The 18,400-nt window shown below is 35.2% G+C and overlaps 2 protein-coding genes across 2 annotated transcripts; one reads left to right on the plus strand and one right to left on the minus strand.

Moving 5' to 3' along the window:
• Positions 1 to 1,643: 1,643 nt before the first annotated feature.
• Positions 1,644 to 4,649, minus strand: LOC6588726 (malate dehydrogenase, cytoplasmic). Its single transcript, XM_002014332.2, has 2 exons — positions 4,632 to 4,649; positions 1,644 to 2,793 (listed from the first exon to the last, which is right to left on the minus strand). Exons 1-2 carry the CDS (start codon positions 4,632 to 4,634, stop codon positions 1,786 to 1,788), a joined length of 1,011 nt encoding a protein of 336 aa, XP_002014368.2. The 5' UTR covers positions 4,635 to 4,649; the 3' UTR covers positions 1,644 to 1,785.
• Positions 4,650 to 6,574: 1,925 nt separating this feature from the next.
• On the plus strand, positions 6,575 to 18,400 carry LOC6588725 (transcriptional regulator ATRX). The gene is made up of 22 exons (XM_026988828.1): positions 6,575 to 7,690; positions 7,766 to 7,925; positions 7,996 to 8,769; positions 8,837 to 9,006; positions 9,777 to 9,970; positions 10,029 to 10,166; positions 10,714 to 10,889; positions 11,337 to 11,417; positions 11,758 to 11,850; positions 11,901 to 11,951; positions 12,018 to 12,235; positions 12,768 to 12,862; positions 13,138 to 13,445; positions 13,510 to 13,631; positions 14,624 to 14,829; positions 14,904 to 14,931; positions 15,000 to 15,063; positions 15,398 to 16,521; positions 16,828 to 17,037; positions 17,310 to 17,692; positions 17,774 to 18,029; positions 18,086 to 18,400. The coding sequence occupies exons 1-19, from the start codon at positions 6,582 to 6,584 to the stop codon at positions 16,901 to 16,903; spliced, it is 5,187 nt and encodes a 1,728-aa protein (XP_026844629.1). The 5' UTR covers positions 6,575 to 6,581; the 3' UTR covers positions 16,904 to 17,037; positions 17,310 to 17,692; positions 17,774 to 18,029; positions 18,086 to 18,400.

The following is an 18,400-nucleotide window of genomic DNA, read 5'->3' on the forward strand; positions in this document are numbered from 1 at the left end:
TATGGGGGAACGTTTTAGCAGAACTTTAGAGGAATATAGTGTAGAGCGGAGAGGAGTGTCGTCGACACAAGTCAAAAAGATTAAGATTAAGTACTTCAATATTTTTAATGGCATATCGCTCCAAAAAGCATGATACAACAGCGACCGCTTCGGATTGGACGATTGGCCCAACTGCAATAGTTGGGAACAATTTAGGACTTCCGGCTGATTTGAAATTAGCCAAGGCACTAAAGTTTAATGGAACAAATGGTGGTGATAGACGCGACTCACCAATTTATAAGAAGTCGCAATAGAGAGTGACAGAACGACAGCCCCATATGATCTGAAGGCGAACACCGAAGACTTTCACGATGGCGACTTGGTTCTGTTTTATAATCCACAGAGGAAGAAGAGTCCATTTTTTCTTCTTGTTATCTTGTATTGTTATCTTGCGGCACAGAAAAAAGTGGCAGGTCCAGCTAGTTTAATATAAAAGTGGAGTCTTAACTGTTTATTGTTGGCTTAAATATTAACCTACCGAGATAAAATTTTCGGGTGTTTTCCGTGTTTTGGGAATTCCCAATGTCTTGCATTCGTCTTTGAATGTGTGGGAATCGATTTTGTAGAATATTCATATATGATATATATGTATGTATTGCGTCGGAAACGCTTCCTTCTGGGTGTTACACACACCCCCTTTCACCAAATATATAATATACCTCTATACTGTTTGAGTATAGGGTATAGTGATATATAATTAAATGCTGTGGTATGAAAATTGGGTTGTACGGATGGTTGTGTCATACTTACTCATCAAATTGGAAATCATTTATCGCTTTCTGATGCGAATGCAAAGAACGAATGAGGCAAGCCCCCTTTCTACCTCGGGCAGTACGAAGAATGTATGTGATAGAGGGGAGAGGGGGAGTAATCGCGTGCGGAGTAGCGTACTCATTGCTATTTCATTTTTTCCTTTTGGCTATAATACTGATGTGATCTGATGCAATCTGGTATACTTACATATATGGTCATTCTCTATGACTTTGCGGTTTTGTTTCGTATCTTGAAAATTGTGGGTAGCACAGATTTTCACCCTTTGTGTGGGTGGTAGGAGGGGATGGTAACAGAATTTTGAAACAAACTTGAATCAGTGTGATATCACAGGAGTCTGCACACAATTTGGTTGCTCTAGCTTTTATAGTCTCTGAGGGCTAGGCGTTGAAAAGGATGGTTAGATGGACGGACAGACTAAATATATTTTATGGGTTCGTTAACATTTACTCCTGGGTCTTACACCCATTCACTTCCTCCAAACATCTAATGCACATCTATACTCTTTGAGTATCGGATTTAAAAATCGTTTGCCGGTTTATTTAGAGCTATAGCAGATATTGACCTAACATTTTGAATGTAGGTGTTGATCCGCCGCGAAAGATGCCAGCCAAATTTTTGGGACGACGGTCGTGGCGTGCTCGACATTCCGGAGAACTAAAATTGATCCATGGACTCTTTACATGTGTAAGAGGCAATTTCCAAAAGAAAATCTCTTACAACCTAAAGAAGGACAATCCTAGTGCACTAAATAAATATACCCGTCATCAATGCAGAAAAGACACCCATTTTTGGAAGATATCTACGTGCGAGTAATAGAAACGTAAAACATCTCTCATCATATTATGATTTATTTACACATATCTGGATCAACTTTTCATAATATAATCTATATACAAACATTAATGCAAAGAGCTTTGCTCCTGAAATGCTCAAATCTAAATTATTTAAATTGCGTTAATATGCAAGGCCATATTACAAGTTCGAACTTAAATCCAATACAGACAATGCTTCGTCCTTTTCTTCTTGCAACTCCTTTGCAGTTATATTTAACTTCGCTTTAGCAGCATCACTTAGGTTTAAACCCTGGACGATTTTCCATTGCTTATTTTCAATGACAACTGGAAAAGAGAAAATAACGTCCTTTGGAGAGTTATAGCTGCCATCCGAACATACACCCATTGATACAAATGTTCCTGGAGCGGTACCGTTCCACCAGTCATGCATATGATCGCAAGCGGCTTTAGCTGCTGACATAGCGGATGACATTTTTCGAGCTGAAATTACAGCAGCTCCACGCTTTTGAACAGTTTCAACAAAGGCACCTTGTAGATATGCATTATCATTGACAGCATCAGCCACAGATTTGGTTTCACCATTGATAACCACTTTTCCTTGTCCAGCATCTGGGTATTGAGTGGATGAATGGTTGCCCCAGATTATTATGTTCTTAACGGCGGATATGGGAACTCCCAACTTTGTAGCTATTTGCGAGGTGGCGCGATTTTGATCTAATCGTGTCATTGCTGAAAAATTTTCACGTGGAATGGATGGCGCATAGTTAGCGCAAACAAAAGCATTAGTGTTGGCCGGGTTTCCAACCACAAGAACCTTAACATCTTTTTTGGCAAAATTTTCAATAGCCTGTCCTTGTGCTTTAAAAATTTTTACATTTGCTGATAGCAAATCTTTTCTCTCCATTCCTTCTTTACGTGGCATGGCGCCTACAAGAAAGGCGGCCGAGACATCCTTGAACCCAACAGATGGATCTGTTGTAGGTATAACTTGACGTAACAAAGGCAACGCACAATCCGCTAGTTCCATGACAACACCCTCAAGAACGCCAACCATAGGCGGAATATCCAGTAAATGCAAGATAAGAGGCTGATCAGATCCAAAAACTTCTCCTCGTGCGATCATGTACAGCAAGGAATAAGCAATTTGACCAGCAGCTCCAGTCACAACAACTCGAATTGGTTCAGCCTAAAAAGATAAGAACCAGATTGTTTATTTAGATAAAAATAATAATTATGCTATGCAAGTTTACAAGAAAGTGCAGACTTCCATAAATGTTTACTTAATTAATTTCTGCTCAATGAGAGGTAAAAGTGCCGATGAAATGGATGGTAAAATCATAGATTGAAAAGCAAAATTACAGATTATTACAGTGGTTATTAAACCACTCAAACACTCTACCCTATATTGGACAACAAAAAATCATAAAAAGGTTGAGGTTAGTCCACAGCAAGCTGACTAGTACCCACTTTAGGGTCAAAATCCTATCCACCACATGTGGACCTCAGACCTCATATCAAATGCACTTGTCCCTCACTCGTCCCTTAAAGATACTCATCATTTAATAATTTAGATCCCGTTCAAATTGAAGCTATCCCACCATCAAAGAAATGCTTTCAGAAATACATAGAAAAATCACAGATCATCTATAATACATACCTAATCGAAATTGTAAATATTTCAAATATTGTGACCATTGCTCCATATTTCAAAATTTAATTTCTCATCAATATTTCGCAACTATGGCAGCTACATATATGACATAAAGGACCGATTTTGACAAAAATTTGTACCTCAACATGTCGGCATTAAAGTTCACCCAATTTTCGCAACATTCATTTTGGATATTGATCCAAAAATCATGCAGGATTCCCTAAAGATCTTTATTGTTCTTTTGTTTCCTATTAGAAACAGATACATTTGTACTTTAACTTCATCCCGAACATTTTCAACGGGGTTCAAATCTAGGGACTGAACAGGCAAATCCATGAAATAGAGACAATTCTTTGTGTACCACTTTCTAGTATGTTTTTAGTCATAGTCCTGATGGTAGACTCAAAACAACGGCTTTTCGTGTTCCGCATGAGGCAGCATCAATGTTTCTAATACATTTTTTGTGCCATGTATTGGATCACCTTCCTAATACAAAAATCATGCCCATACCATGATGCTTGTTCCTCTATGTTTTCATGGTTTTACAAGTAAGTCAGGGGTTTGTATTCTGCATTAAGTAGTCGTCTCAAACAAGACCAAGGCCCTTTTTCACAAAAAAAAAAGAAATGTGGGCTTGCACGGACCATAGGATGTTTCTTTGGGACAATTAATTGCTCTTTTGCATATTGAATTCGATTTTCCCAATGCCTTGCAGTCGGAATTATATTTTGTAGCAACCCATAGACATATACATACATACATATATGTATGTAGCTGTCAGATAATAGCTTAAGTGAGCAGAGTGAGCGCACCCTGCTGGCTAAAAAGGCTCAGTTCTTAATTTTGAATGCATCTTTAGCTCAACCCCTCTAGTAGCTATAGTGTGCGCGAGGCTTATGTTCAAGCCCCTACTTAAACTCAAGCTAAGGTCGGTACACAGTACCCCGCGACCGTGCTTACGTTTTAAAAGATAACGGAACCCCCTCCGAATCCCCCCCGCCGAAACATTATACAATATCATGACACCAAAAATTAAAATTTTGATATGTTATGATATGTGTCTAAAAATGTTTCGAGTGTTTTGTTGTGCCCATTATAAAAATGAATATACTTTGGAAAGAGAAAATTTAATTTGGAAAAATTTACAGTGTCAATCAAGTTATGACGTTTTTTATGAACATGATAGAGGGCGATTGAAAGTTAAATTTAATAATTCTTTCTATGTACATGTATGTGCATATGTATAAACGTCTGGAAATATGCATGTACAATAAATTTATTAATATTTTAAATTGATTCGATTGGAAAAATGCATATAATGCGATTATTTATAGAAAATAGAAAGAGAGTTCAATATTTGATTTCCATCTTACCATTTTTACACTTTATTCTTTCTCTACTGACACTTTATTAATGCTTTTCCCCGACTGGATAATAATGGATTGCGCTATCGGTACAATCGATAGTTGGGCCACCAACCGATGGAGCTGAAATTTTTACACATCATAATTTTAAGTGCCAGGATGATCAGGCATGTTGTTGTTTTAACTTTCCAAAAACTGTAGTACGCAGCGCCGATAACCCGTTTTAATTCATAACAAATATTACAAGTCCCGTTTCAAAACTTAAACTAAGATGAATCAAGATGAACAAAAAACAACAAAAATCACAATTCTACTGTACAATTTGAAACCTAATATTAATTATATTTTCCAATAAATAAATTCGTACATTCTTAGTTTTTAAAGAATACAAATAATCTGTTATGTATTCCATATTTAGAGATTCCGTTGTACAATACTCGATCGACAAGAAAATGGGACTTCAGAGTCACTCCTGTACTATTGAAGATCGTAAGTGTTTCTGAATTGAGATAAATCATCCGAATTTTTAATGTCTACATTAAAAAAGATGGAACCACATGAGAAAACAGAAATCGAACAAACCATTTCATCCGGTGCCGTGGGAGCGTACGCTGAAAGCTCGCATTCGACATTTTCGATGTATGAACTGAAATATCGATATACTGTGTGGTTAGTGGTGATATTTTGTATATATCGGTGTACGATAAAAGCATCGATATATGATTTAGTTGTGTTTATAATTTGTAGTAAAGAAAACCCTAAATCGTAGAACTATAAAAAGTAAGAAATTACAGGTGAAAAATCGTAAAGCAATATCTATGCAAATTGAAATGAAAGTGCTGTCGTCCATGACCTCTTCCAGTGTTAACTTATCTGTTGTTGGATGTTTTGATACAAATACAATTAATTGCTAATATTTTTGTATCGCACTAATAAAAACAAACAACTTTCTAAAATATCAAGGCATAAGAAAGATTTGTAAATAATAATATGTAAAATACATATGCAAGCCATATATACCAATAGCTTTCAATAGCTTGTTATGTACAACTAAATATAAAAGATCTGAAAGGTAAATAATTGTCTCATCCTGCCGTGCCGTCTATTCTGATACTGCCGGTACTCGGGTGTTTTGAAAATGAATTTGGTGTTCCCAGAAATAATGAATAATTGACTGTAGAGTTTATTCTTAAAAACTGACAACTATTTGTTTCTTGTTAATTGAATCAAAACGAAGAGTAAGCGCCACATTTATCCATATACCCTTATCATTCATGTCATATTAAACTTGTACGGTTAAGTAGAACAACAAACATTTATTATTGTTTTGTTCGATGCCCTTTTTAACCATGTTATTAGGAGTAGCAGTACTACAGAAGTAAAAATTGAGTCATAATAGTTTCTTCACGTATGTAAATTCTTGATAGATCATTACAAGTTCCTGATAAATTGATTAAGCAAGTGAGACGGGTGTTGGCGAACGATCTAAGCGAGTTCTTAAGGGTTTTCCCCCTAGTATATAACTGTATATTCTATTGATTCTATCTCGATTGATTATGATTTGCATCCAATCCAAAGGACTTCGCTTATAAGCAATTTTTCCCATTAAAATTCGAGAGTTTTGCACTGTTGTGTTTCGCGTAACTCTCGTTTGCGATATCGTTTACTAAATTTTGTTTATTGTGAGTTCACATATACTCGAATAATAACTGAGATTTGGGTACTGTAGTGTAGTGGCGACTCACCGACTCTTTTTTTTAAGTCTGATTGAATTCCAATTAACTAATATTTAATTGATTTTTGTGTGCATTATTTTTATGAATTGATCTGGATGAAGATTTTCGCCCCGAAGTTAGCTGTCCTTTCTTGATTAGAAATCTTTTCAGAAGAAAAAAAACAAAAAAGAATGCTAAACAATGCTAACTAAATGGTTTTTTATATATTATTTATAGACTCAAAATGAATCAACCGTTACTGAAGGAGGAAAGTATGCAGGACGAATCCTTTTGTGTTGAGGTTTCGAAAGATAATTGTGGCGAAACTACTACCGAACCAATTGCGGAAACACCTTTTGTAGATTTTTCTATAGAAGAAATAAATCAAGTTGAAGTGCAAAATTTCTCTAATACCTACAACAGTACTGAAGAATTGTTAAAATTTCCTGCAAAAGAGCATCGACGTAAAGAATGTACTTGGTTGAAAAAAAGTGACACAAGCTTTTCAGACGCATTGAGCGATCATAACTATACATCACAAGAAGAGCTAAAGTGTCGACAATGCCTGGATTGTGTTGAAAATATGCTTCAAAATCTTATTTTTCCAAATAGAGCTGTATCTGAGCCTGTTACAACAGACATATCGAATTTCATTGACACCACCATACAAAAAATAAAAACTTTTAATTTAGAATTGGATGTAACGAGTGAAAAAAAATGTACTGCAGAGTTAAAAGAGTACTGTTCAGAGCCCTTGGAAGTCGAGCTGAATGACCAGTACCTTGAAAAAGGTACAAATTATGTGAAAAAAAAAATTGTCCTTAAACCAATTTTAAGAGCCACACTAAATTTAGCAAAACAGTTAATAAATGATTGTTATGCGCACACTTCAAAATCTGAAGACGAATTTAAAGTGATTTTATTAAAAAAAATAAAAAAACTTCACGAAATTGCAACCATTGGAAGTACGTCTTCATGTCAAGCTCTAGAGAAGCCGTTCAATGGATCAAAGATGACGAAACATCAAAAAAACCATAAAGCAAAAATGAGACTACTTTTAGATACATCTAGTTCATTGAGTTCGGACTCCGAATTAAGCTCCGAAAGTAGCTCGGACGATCTAAACGAAAAATCTTCAATTGAATGTAGTTCCCGACTGTCGTCAATAACTCACTGGAACCATTCAAGTGAAAACAGGAATTTGCTTTACGATTATAATGACGGTGTTGATCTTTCCAAATATATAAAGCTGGATGTAAATAATAATTCAAATTTGTGTGGGGGCGATAAAAAAACTATAACAATTACGAAATCATATGTATCGGACAACGATACTGACCAGGAAATCGACAGGTTTGTATTTGAACCAAACCGAATTTTTGTAATAGATTAAGGGCAAGAATTAAAATGTTAATATTTTCTCTACAGACTGACAAATTTGAGTGCGCTGAATACCCGTCATGGCCATAAGACTTGCACCAAATCAAAGCAAAAGAGTCACCAAAATTTGTTTCAAAAGAGTATGGATAAAAAGGATAATGGCTCTGGAGAAGACATGGACCAATATGAAAGTGATACCATAATTGAAGTGAGTATGCACGAGGTCAAACTTTTTTACTTAATCTTACAAATAATACAATAATTTTTTTTCACTTTAGAACGAAGATTGTATTACCGAGGGACAGTTTCTTTCGCGTTATAACGAACAAATCAAGATTCAACTGTTAAATGATTCAAGTAGTGATTCAGGATTGTCAAATCAAAGTGACTACGATAATTCAAAGGAACTTTTGTCAGAAGAAAGTGATAACATAAATAATACTGTAGACAAGTTCTTGCGAGATTTTAGCTCGGATAAAATAGATCAAGTGGAAACGGACGATGCTCTTGTTGCTGACAAAGAAATTCAACTTGACTATAAGCGGTCAGCGAAAAACGCAGACGTGTTTGTCAAAGAAGATGATCAAAAAAGGTCAAAAAATACATTAACAGAATCGGGAAAGCACAATAAACATGAAGAAATCGTTCTAAGCTCGGAAAGCGATTTTTCGGATGTTGAAGCTGATCTTCAAAAATCAAGATTGATAAAACCAATGCTTCGAATTGATCAGCTTGCCAATGAAACTAGAGCTGCACAAAAAACCGAAAGTGAACGTATACGACGCCTTGAAAAGAAACATTCGGAGCTTAGCAAAGCAATTAAAAAGAATTCTGAAAATATAAATAAGTCAGAGCTAATACTTGATTACATCGAAAGCACTAATAAGTTTATTAAAGTGCATTGTGATATAGTTAAGCAATTAAAGCCGCACCAAATCGATGGTATTAAATTTATGTACGATTCTTGTTATGGCGGAGTGGATCAAGCCAAAAAGAATGCTGGCTCAGGATGCATTTTAGCTCACTGCATGGGCCTGGGAAAGACTCTACAGGTAAAACGAATATTCAAAATTCAAAATTTGAGCAAACATTAATACAACAAACAAATATTTTTTTTAGCTCATCGCTTTGCTTCACACCGTCATATCTTACAAGGAACTAAATACAGCGAAGGTCTTGGTACTCTGTCCAAAAAGCACGGTCATGAATTGGGCTGACGAATTTCATTATTGGCTGAGTCCTTTGAATGTAAAAAGTCATTTAAAGGTTTTCATTTTCCCTGATTCATCGTGAGTTTGATTTTTTGTATAATTATGTATTTACATACATTCATGTACTCCGAGGCATTATTATTTACTTTATTTTATTCTTACTTATAACATTTTTAGTTTGCCCAATATTTAATATTGGAACGGAATATTAATAATAATAATAATAAGTTAACCAAAATATTATAGCCTTATATACGAGGAAGCCAAAAAAAAAATCCAGAGCTGTGGCACATTTAAATTCACAAAATAATTTTCTGACTCACGTCTTCATATATTTCATTGATTTTCATTAGGGATCTGAGAAAGATCCACACTTGAATCTGATCAAGGGCTACATTCCATTTTATATATTTCAACCAATTTCCAGTTGCTATTGCCAGTTTTTGGACTTCGGGTTAAGATTTATCGGACTGAAATGTTACATGTTTATAACGGTATTATTGAATTGAATCTTTAAATGAATGAATACAAAAAACTAAATCAGAAACCTGTAACTGTTACCTATCCGATGTTAAAAAAGGTCACCGATAATCGAAAAATGATAGAACTCCATACCGGATACCGATACCTAACACGTTTGATTTTTCTGGCAAGAACAGAGGACAAACAATAAATATGTGCCGAATTTAAGTTACATTAGCTTCTAAATTAAGCTTCTAAAAACTGTACACAACTTTTTGAAATTCCAATTATCTTAAAACTTACTCTTTTATGTGTACTTTATAAAGTGCTTCGAGGTCCTTGCATCTTTTCGCTTTCTAATGCATTATTTATACTTATATTTTTAGGGATATTGCAGAAAAGCTACGGGTATTGGAAGAATGGTCATTATCGTCGACTAACAAAGCGGGCTGCTTATTAGTGGGCTACGAGGCATTCCGTTCTCTTGTCTTTTATCACTCGTATAAATATCGAGGGAACGTGACTTCTTCAAAATTAGAAAATGTTCGCGAAAAAGTTCAAAAATACCTTTTAGAGCCGGGTAATTATTTATTTATAAGAAATTAATTCCAAAATGGTCATTATTTGTATCTTAACAGGTGCCGATTTAGTCGTTTGTGATGAAGGACATATTATTAAAAACAGCAAATCTGCCATAAGTCTTGCTGTATCAAAAATTAAAACGCCAAGACGAATAATATTAACCGGAACGCCAATACAAAATAATCTTAAAGAATGTAAGTTTTTCGTAGAATTAAAGTGTCTCAAATTGATCCCTGTCCGGTATTCTCTGAGTTTTACTGACTTACATTTAGGTTCTTTTTTTAATTTTACTGTATTTTATTTATTGAATCTTCTCTTTTGGAGACTAGCAAGTAGGAAAATCTGGATATAATATGTTTATTTAATTAATTATTTAGAGTACTGCCCTAGCTATTATTTCTGGGCGGGGAGGTCTTTTCCCCGGAGTCGTATATGTCATCAATATTTTATGAATGTTCTTTGGAAGTAATATTTAGATTTTTTGAATAAAGCCATCCAGCAGAACGCGGTCGAAAGCTTTGCCGCAATCTAAAAAAAACAGTGCAGCATTACTCTAGTCTTTCAAATTCATTTCATATATCAGATGTTTTACTGCTTGAATTCCAAATTGGTGCATCGGGCATCCAGACTCCTGTGATATCACGCTTTTACAAGTGTACAACCATTTGACCAATTAAGTAATTCTTTAGGGATGCCCACGAATATACAATAATAATAATTATAATAATAATATATTTATAGATTATAGCATGGTAAACTTTATAAAACCATTGTACCTTGGAACTGAAAGGGAGTTTGCAAATTTATATGCAAATCCAATAAAGAACGGCCAACACAAAGATTCCAGTAAAAAGGATATTACAATAATGAAACAGCGATCCTACGTGTTACACAAGAAATTATCAAAATTTGTTCAGGTAACTACATTTTTTATTTTATTCAGCATTGATGGTCAGGACATTGTTAATCTTGTGCTACTGTGAGGTCGAGGAGTTTTTATAACGCATCTTTAATATGTTTATTACACACTCGAAGTTTATACCGGGTACTCAAAGAGTATAGATGTCTGTAATAGTGATTCCAACACCTCGTCACAAAACAGGAAGGGCATTATTGATTTTCAAACCGATCTTTTTTATGGAGCTCTATGGTATATTGGTGATTTGATTTTGAAAACTGAGTGACTAGTTTGCATAGAAAGAGACCATAAATGCTGATTAGTATATCTTATGAGTTCTTAATGTGCTTTAGGAACGCCTTCCTCGCAAGAAATCGACTTGAACGTGGGTTAAGTTGCGGCTAATAAATGTTCTATAAATATGGTGATCAAGTTTAATATAGTACTTTTTTTCTTTTATTTACAGAGGAAAGAGGCAGAGTTGCTTAAAACGTTTTTGCCACAAAAATTCGAGTATGTTTTATTTATTCCGATGACGTCGGTTCAGGTACGTAATTATTTATTCCTTTTTGATTGTCGAACAATATCTTTACAATTAGCTTATTATTATTTTTGTATGTCTCTATGATATTAAATCAATTCTAATGGTTTCATGATTCTAAATGCAAGCTTTTCAGCTTATTCAGGAAAGCCGAGTAAAAAATACTGAATAATTCTGAAAATTCTCGAATTCTCTTGCAAGAAGCAGTACTTCGTTTATTAGTAGTATATTTTTTCCTGAATATATTTTAAAAATATACAAATATATAAAGTATACAAACATAACGTGCATTACTTCTGTATTTAATATCACTTTAATGAAAGGTTTACAACGAATTTATTTATAGAATATACTTTATGAACATATATTGGAAGCAATAGGAAACCGCGGCGACTGTCGAGGCAAAAGCCTGATAACAGATTATACTGTTTTAAGAAAGGTAAGTTTAATATGTTGGAGATGATACATGCTAATCATTTTCTTCCTTAGATATGGACACATCCTAAGGTATTAGAGGACGCATGGAAAAATGCTACTATCGTACGTAAACAACTTATTGATTACTGCTCTTAAAACCATCTTATAACGTATAACTATTGTTTTTAGCAAAGAAGCAAAAAAGAAATTAAAAAAATCCCTTGTCCGAACTCCGAAGAAGATCAACCAGATGACATCTATGACAGTCAAACTGGTGTTATGTCTGTAACTAATGATTGGTGGCGCAGGTATCTGACAAAATCAGATCTGGAATCTGTAATTCCTAGTAATAAACTCCGGATAATGTTTTCCATTCTTCGAATGTGCGAAGAGAAGGGCGAAAAATGGTGAGCAGTTGCACAGCTACAAATATACCTATAAAACAGACAGCCAAGACTCTACCTAGGCAAAACACCATCTAAATTTTTTCTTTAAAAACTATACATATAGTTTTTATAAAAATAAACATTTGGCCGTATGCGAGAGAGGACTCTTTTCATGCACGCTGCTTTCTAACAACGCCTTGTTACTTGTTGGAGTCTTGCGAATTTATCAGGTCGACTCCTACTCGCACTGTGCCCGTGCTCCCTTTGCTTCCAGATAGTAATGAGGACAGATTCCGTATTGTAGCCGGTCAGGATCAGACCGGCTTCTAGCATTCAACTGGCTCCTTTGTTTTCGGCTTTTTAAAGGTCAACGTCGATTCGCTTGGTGGGTCGCTAAAGGTGAACTCCACACCCACTATTATGTGAATGGAAAAGCCCTTAAACTGAAAATTGATTGCTGTGCTAACACTTAAGTAACTTAATAGTCGCATGCCCATGAAACAATATGCATATTTTGATCGTTATTAATTTTCCACTCTTTCTTTCTTTCCAGTTTAATCTTTTCCGCTTTTGTGGCAGTACTCAATGTTGTGGAATACTTTTTCAAACGGATTACGGAGTCTGATCCCGAACTGTTTTACCTCGCCCGTAAGCTCAGTATACGCTAAATTTCATATATTATGACTAATAATAATTAATTAATTGACATCAATCTAAATTTTTCTGATAGACTTGGGGCTCCAATATGTTTTAGTATATTATAATTATATTATAATTAGTTTTAAACAACTTTGCAATTTTGAAAGCTTTCAATTGGCCTAAGAATATTTAAAGCTTAATCTAGAAGTTAATAGATCATATATACTTTTTACGAAATATTACTCGAATAGTTTGCAGACTCTGACAAACTTTTTGCATTCCAGATGTACCATCAAGTCATAAACCCTCAGGAAAATGGATCAGTGGCCAGGACTATTACAGACTGGATGGCAGAACACCTAAAAACATACGACATGAAATGATCAAACGATTCAACAGTGAAGTTAACAAACGTGCACGCGTTTTTTTAATATCTGCCAGGGCTGGAGGCCAAGGAATAAATCTAATTGGAGCGAATAGAGTTATAATTTTAGATACCTCGTGGAATCCCTCCAATGATCAACAAAATATATTTCGAGTATTTCGTCTGGGGCAAAAAAAAAATTGCTATATATATCGTCTAATTGCAATGGTATTGTAAAATGAGCCATGAAACTATACAGCTATTTTCATTTTTACGTTTCTTATACTTACAGGGCACAATGGAAGAAAAAGTTTACTCTCGATCTGTTACAAAACAAGCTATGAGTTTTCGAGTAGTAGATGAACAACAAATAGATAGGCATTATAACATGGAGGAATTAGCAGAACTTTATACGTAAGTAATGATTTATTTATGAAGCTAAACTAAATTTGTCTGAATACTGAATATTCGGTATTGAACAGACATCCTAACAGCCAGAAGGAAGCGTTTGCGACCCCATAAACTACACAGTATATGTATTCTTTATCAGCTTTAATAGTAGAGTCGATATATATAGTCGATTATTATTGCCAGAATCAATAAAATAATAATGTACATACATTGTAGATCAGTTATTTCTGATCTACCTCATTGCTCTTTATAGTTAAGTTATTCCATTTAATTATCATCAATACCACATTGCCATAAGTTCCATCCTGGGAATCGAAATTGGTTTCATTGATATCTTTGGAGCCTATCTTGTTTTGGAAGTGACTAGTAGGCACCGAATTTCTCCATGGTTATCCTCCATCGATGTCGAAACCATCATATCGATGGTGTGTTCTTGAACCTCTTCATCGCCCGAGAACGAAAATTTTCCTCTGGAGTCGATTCCCTCGGCGGTACAACTACTGACAGGGTATTTGCGCGACCGACGCGGTGGTTTTGCAGCTTCATTTGCTTGCGTTCTTGCACACACGATGTGCAGTAAATTTAAATATATATCTATATAAGATATATATGCTTTCAGATATGTGTCGCACCTTTCAGTCGTGTCACTGCGCCACTCAACTATATATAGATTTAATTTGCGAGTCCATCCTGGGGCGCCATGAAGTTTTGAAATAGTTTTTCCAAATATAAAAAATCTATACTGGTGGCTGCAAATTTTTTATCTTTCAAGCGACGAAAAACGCAAAGTACTTGCTTTCGATTTCAATTATTTGTAAGGACCTCTTCCTCTTCATTTAATTAAATCTTAAGCCTAACTTATATACTGTAGCGCACTATCTTACGCTATACTTTAATAAATCAAATGTAAGGTACACTTTGAGCCGAGATGCTATCCTCTAAGAAAGTTATTTTTGAATAATAAATTATTGACTTGCTAATATTTTACTTTATAGGTTGACGAAACCAAAAAAAAGTGAAAGAACTATGCCTGTGCTTCCTAAGGACACTATACTGGCACACTTATTAAGACAATCGGAGCTTGTTTATAAATACCATGAGCATGACAGTCTCTTAGAAAATAAAGTGGAGCAAGAATTGAGTGAACAAGAAAAAGCGGATGCTTGGGAAACTTACGAAAAAGAATTAGAAGTCAATCTAGGTAAAACATTAAATAGAGTCTCTTAACCTTTATGATAATATATGTATTTATTATTTGCAATCTCTCTCCCTCAGAACAAAAGGAAGGATTACATGCTGAAACGTAAGCAATTATTTTTAGCGGTCTTATAAAAGCAACATAAAAGCATAATCAATTTTTTTCTTCTTCAGAGGTCAAAGCAGTATTCCGACTTCAAGGCTGTCCTCGTACTTAGCTCCAATTCCAAGTCTGGATGTAAGTAGAAATTATCATCCCAATAAAAATGTGATGCCCTTGCTACTGGGATAGAACTAAATCACTAGGATCTGCTTATATGGTGGCTTCGTTAGGAGCCTCGTAGTTTCCCTTGATATAAACGTTTGTAAGGCTGTCAAGATCTTTGGGTCTTCCTTTTTAACATCAGGAAGAAAGTTTTCGGGTGTCCCAGCCCGATCTCGGCTTAGTTGCAGCCCGAGCTGCAGTTTTATGTTTTATGCAATATTTCGTTAAACTGAAACTTATGTCAAATGTGTACATTACCCACATATGTACACACATATATAACAAAAATAATTTTCTTTTTTTTCAGATGCAAAATTTATTAAACTACAGTATTCAGCCAACAACATTTATGCCACAACTTAATTACAACATGAATCAAAATTACTTGAACAACTTAAACTACTACCAAAAGTATTCGCTACGATATCCAGACATTAGTTCTTGCTTAAATGATAATAGCTATGTCTCCCCTTATAATCCAATCAACCAATCAAATCATAATTTTCTTTCTGCGAGTGTACCCAGCGTGCCAAATAGTTCCAGTTCAATAGCTCCAAATGATATATTTCAGAGACATTCTAAAAGTATTGAGCAATCGAATCTAAATACAAACAAGGTACTGTCGACGTTTGAACAATACAAACATTTTCTTGAAAGTCCTTTCTCTAGTCTCATAAACTTTTCGAATCAGAGTTATGATGCTTCAACTAATAAAGCAAAGTTTACAGACGTTGGAGATAATGAAATTTCAAGAAAGGAACGTTTAAATGCATTCGATCCTCGATATACTCAAAGCGTAAGCGCTGCGAATGATTCAATTATTGCTAAAAATATAAATACCGTTGATCTTACACATATCACAGCAGATGAAGAAAAATCGGCAACAATGGTGATTAAAGATCCTGTGTCAAACTCTTCAAAAAACAGTAATCAACGAAAAAGAAAAGTCCCACCCTATGCCGCTGTACATAAAGACACGACAAACCTTGTAGTTAACCAGAATTCTTCTTTAGAAAACATAACCCGTAAGGGTTTGACCAATTGTGGCATGCAAAATGTACCCCTAGCTAGCCCTCCGCAAACTATTCGTAATTCCAAGCAACCTTTTGCAATGTCTACGAGTACTTCTGATGCCGCTTCAAGCACTACACGCTATGACCGCTCCAATATTGTACAGAAAAATACGGTTAGTGATTTGAAGTTGGTGTCAAGCGTCTCACTGAATAAAAACGCAAATTCTAAAAGTGGAGTGTTTAACAAAACTATACAACATTCAACGAAGTCAACAATAGGAGATCCAAAAGATACCCCTTCGCTAAATCATCAAAATAAAATAAGGAATAAGGTCCATGAACCTTTTTCTCCTTTCAAAGACAACGTGGGACGAAATGTTAGCAATGATAATCTTGAAATTGATGTCTGCTCTATCGGGTAAGAACATAATTGTATTCTTATTATTATTATTAACGAGTCGACTGACTCGTTGGACCTCCAGGCCCAAAATATCTGAATACAATCCTACAATTAGACTCTGCTCCAGACTGCCAGATCACTGTAGTCATCCACACGGAAGATATTATAAAATATTTAAAATTAAAAAAAATACTATGTTGGGTTTGGTTGACTTTTGCTTTTAAAAATTCACTCAATATTGAAGACGATTAAGCACAAATAAATATAACTAAATGAAGATACTGATACTTATGCCTTTAATTGATTTCCTCTTTTGTTTTTCAGGACTCCACTTTCAACTAGGAAAAGGTCAGCAGGTACTCAAGACGAAGATCTCAATTTAAAAAAGAATAAATTATAATTATGTGTATCATCGATATGTTCAATCCGGCCTAACAGCAGACCCGCCATGAAATAGTATAAGGCAATAAAAGCATTTTTTGTTGTTAAAAAAATGCATAGTACACAAATAATGCTAATAGTTTAAATAAAAAGGTTTGTTTATTTATAATTCATAATTAAAATTATTTGTATATTTTATTATTCCATCCTTGCGCTACGAGCATATTACATACTTATAAATTAGGGCGCTAGACACAACAAATGAATTAGTTTTATTTAAATTTAAGAATGGAATTTACTAACATTAAGAAGTGATTAAAATTACAATTAAAATTGTATACTAATATTTTTTAATGTAATTTTGTAATGTAGTTTCTAGAGGTCTCGCTCTCTTTTCATTCATCTTTACTATTTTAAATATAAAGGTCAACTTGAATTGCATGGCACCACTGATTGCCTTGACGTGAGGAAGTGGTTTCCAAGTGCGAAGTGCATATACAAAAAACTGTCTCATTGTGCAGGAGTCTTGTATGCATTTAAAATATTTCTGGTCTTTCCCGTGTGCTCATGATGGCTGAACGCCAGAGCCGAAGACCCTGAAAACCCAGTTGAAAGTTAATTGATTAGCGATGGGTCCAGCTCCCAATATAAATCGTAATTGTTTATTCCTTCTGAGAGCATATTGGATTATATATTTTCCTGGATAAGCGGCGCGAGAATTTAACCTTCACTGCTGTGGCGATTTTCTCTCTTTAAACCGACCTCGTATTGCCTCCTGCATCGGCTTTACCTCATCGGCTTTGACCGGGTAAGTTTTCCTTGCTTCCCCCTATTCATATTTTCCGTTGACAATTTTTTCTTGGTTCTTTTATTTTTGTATTCCCTCCAGCTCTATTGGCCGAGTCCCTCTCTGTCCACAAACTGCTATGTCGCGATCCCCTCATCTTACCATCTTTGCAGGCCGCTCGCCGTCGGTACCTCCTCCGCGGGTGATTCCGCCATAGCTCCTCGTCCTCTCGAGAGCTCCGAGTCGACGGTCTGATAATCGACGGCGCAATTGGTGGTTCCCGCCGACGAAAAATATTGTCAGCAACCCCCCATTGATACGTCGCCCAATGAAACGCTGAGCTTCGGCATCGAGACGCGTAAGTAAACCAGAATATAATTGCGGATTTATTTTAAAATAAATCTTCCTTCACAGAGGACTTAAATGCCCTACGCTTTGCCACAAGGCGTGTCGTATTCGATTTCCTCCTCGCCAGACGGAGTTCTATCAAAGTATCCCAGCCAGACAGAATCGTATCCCATCAGGACAGAACAAGTCATCGTCATCCTTCGACCTGGACATCGACTACAAGGACTTTGACAATGGCAAGGGCAAGGGTAGGGCCACGCGGGCTACTAGACTCTAGATAAATTTTAATGTTATTAGGTTTAAGATAGATACAAATGTTTTTCACGTGTTTATTTATTTATACTCAGCTACGATTTGATGAATACAACTATTGAAAAAATA

The sequence above is a fragment of the Drosophila persimilis genome, unplaced genomic scaffold (genome assembly GCF_003286085.1).
Source record: "Drosophila persimilis strain 14011-0111.01,24,50 unplaced genomic scaffold, DperRS2 tig00000191-arrow-pilon, whole genome shotgun sequence".
Taxonomy (NCBI): domain Eukaryota; kingdom Metazoa; phylum Arthropoda; class Insecta; order Diptera; family Drosophilidae; genus Drosophila; species Drosophila persimilis.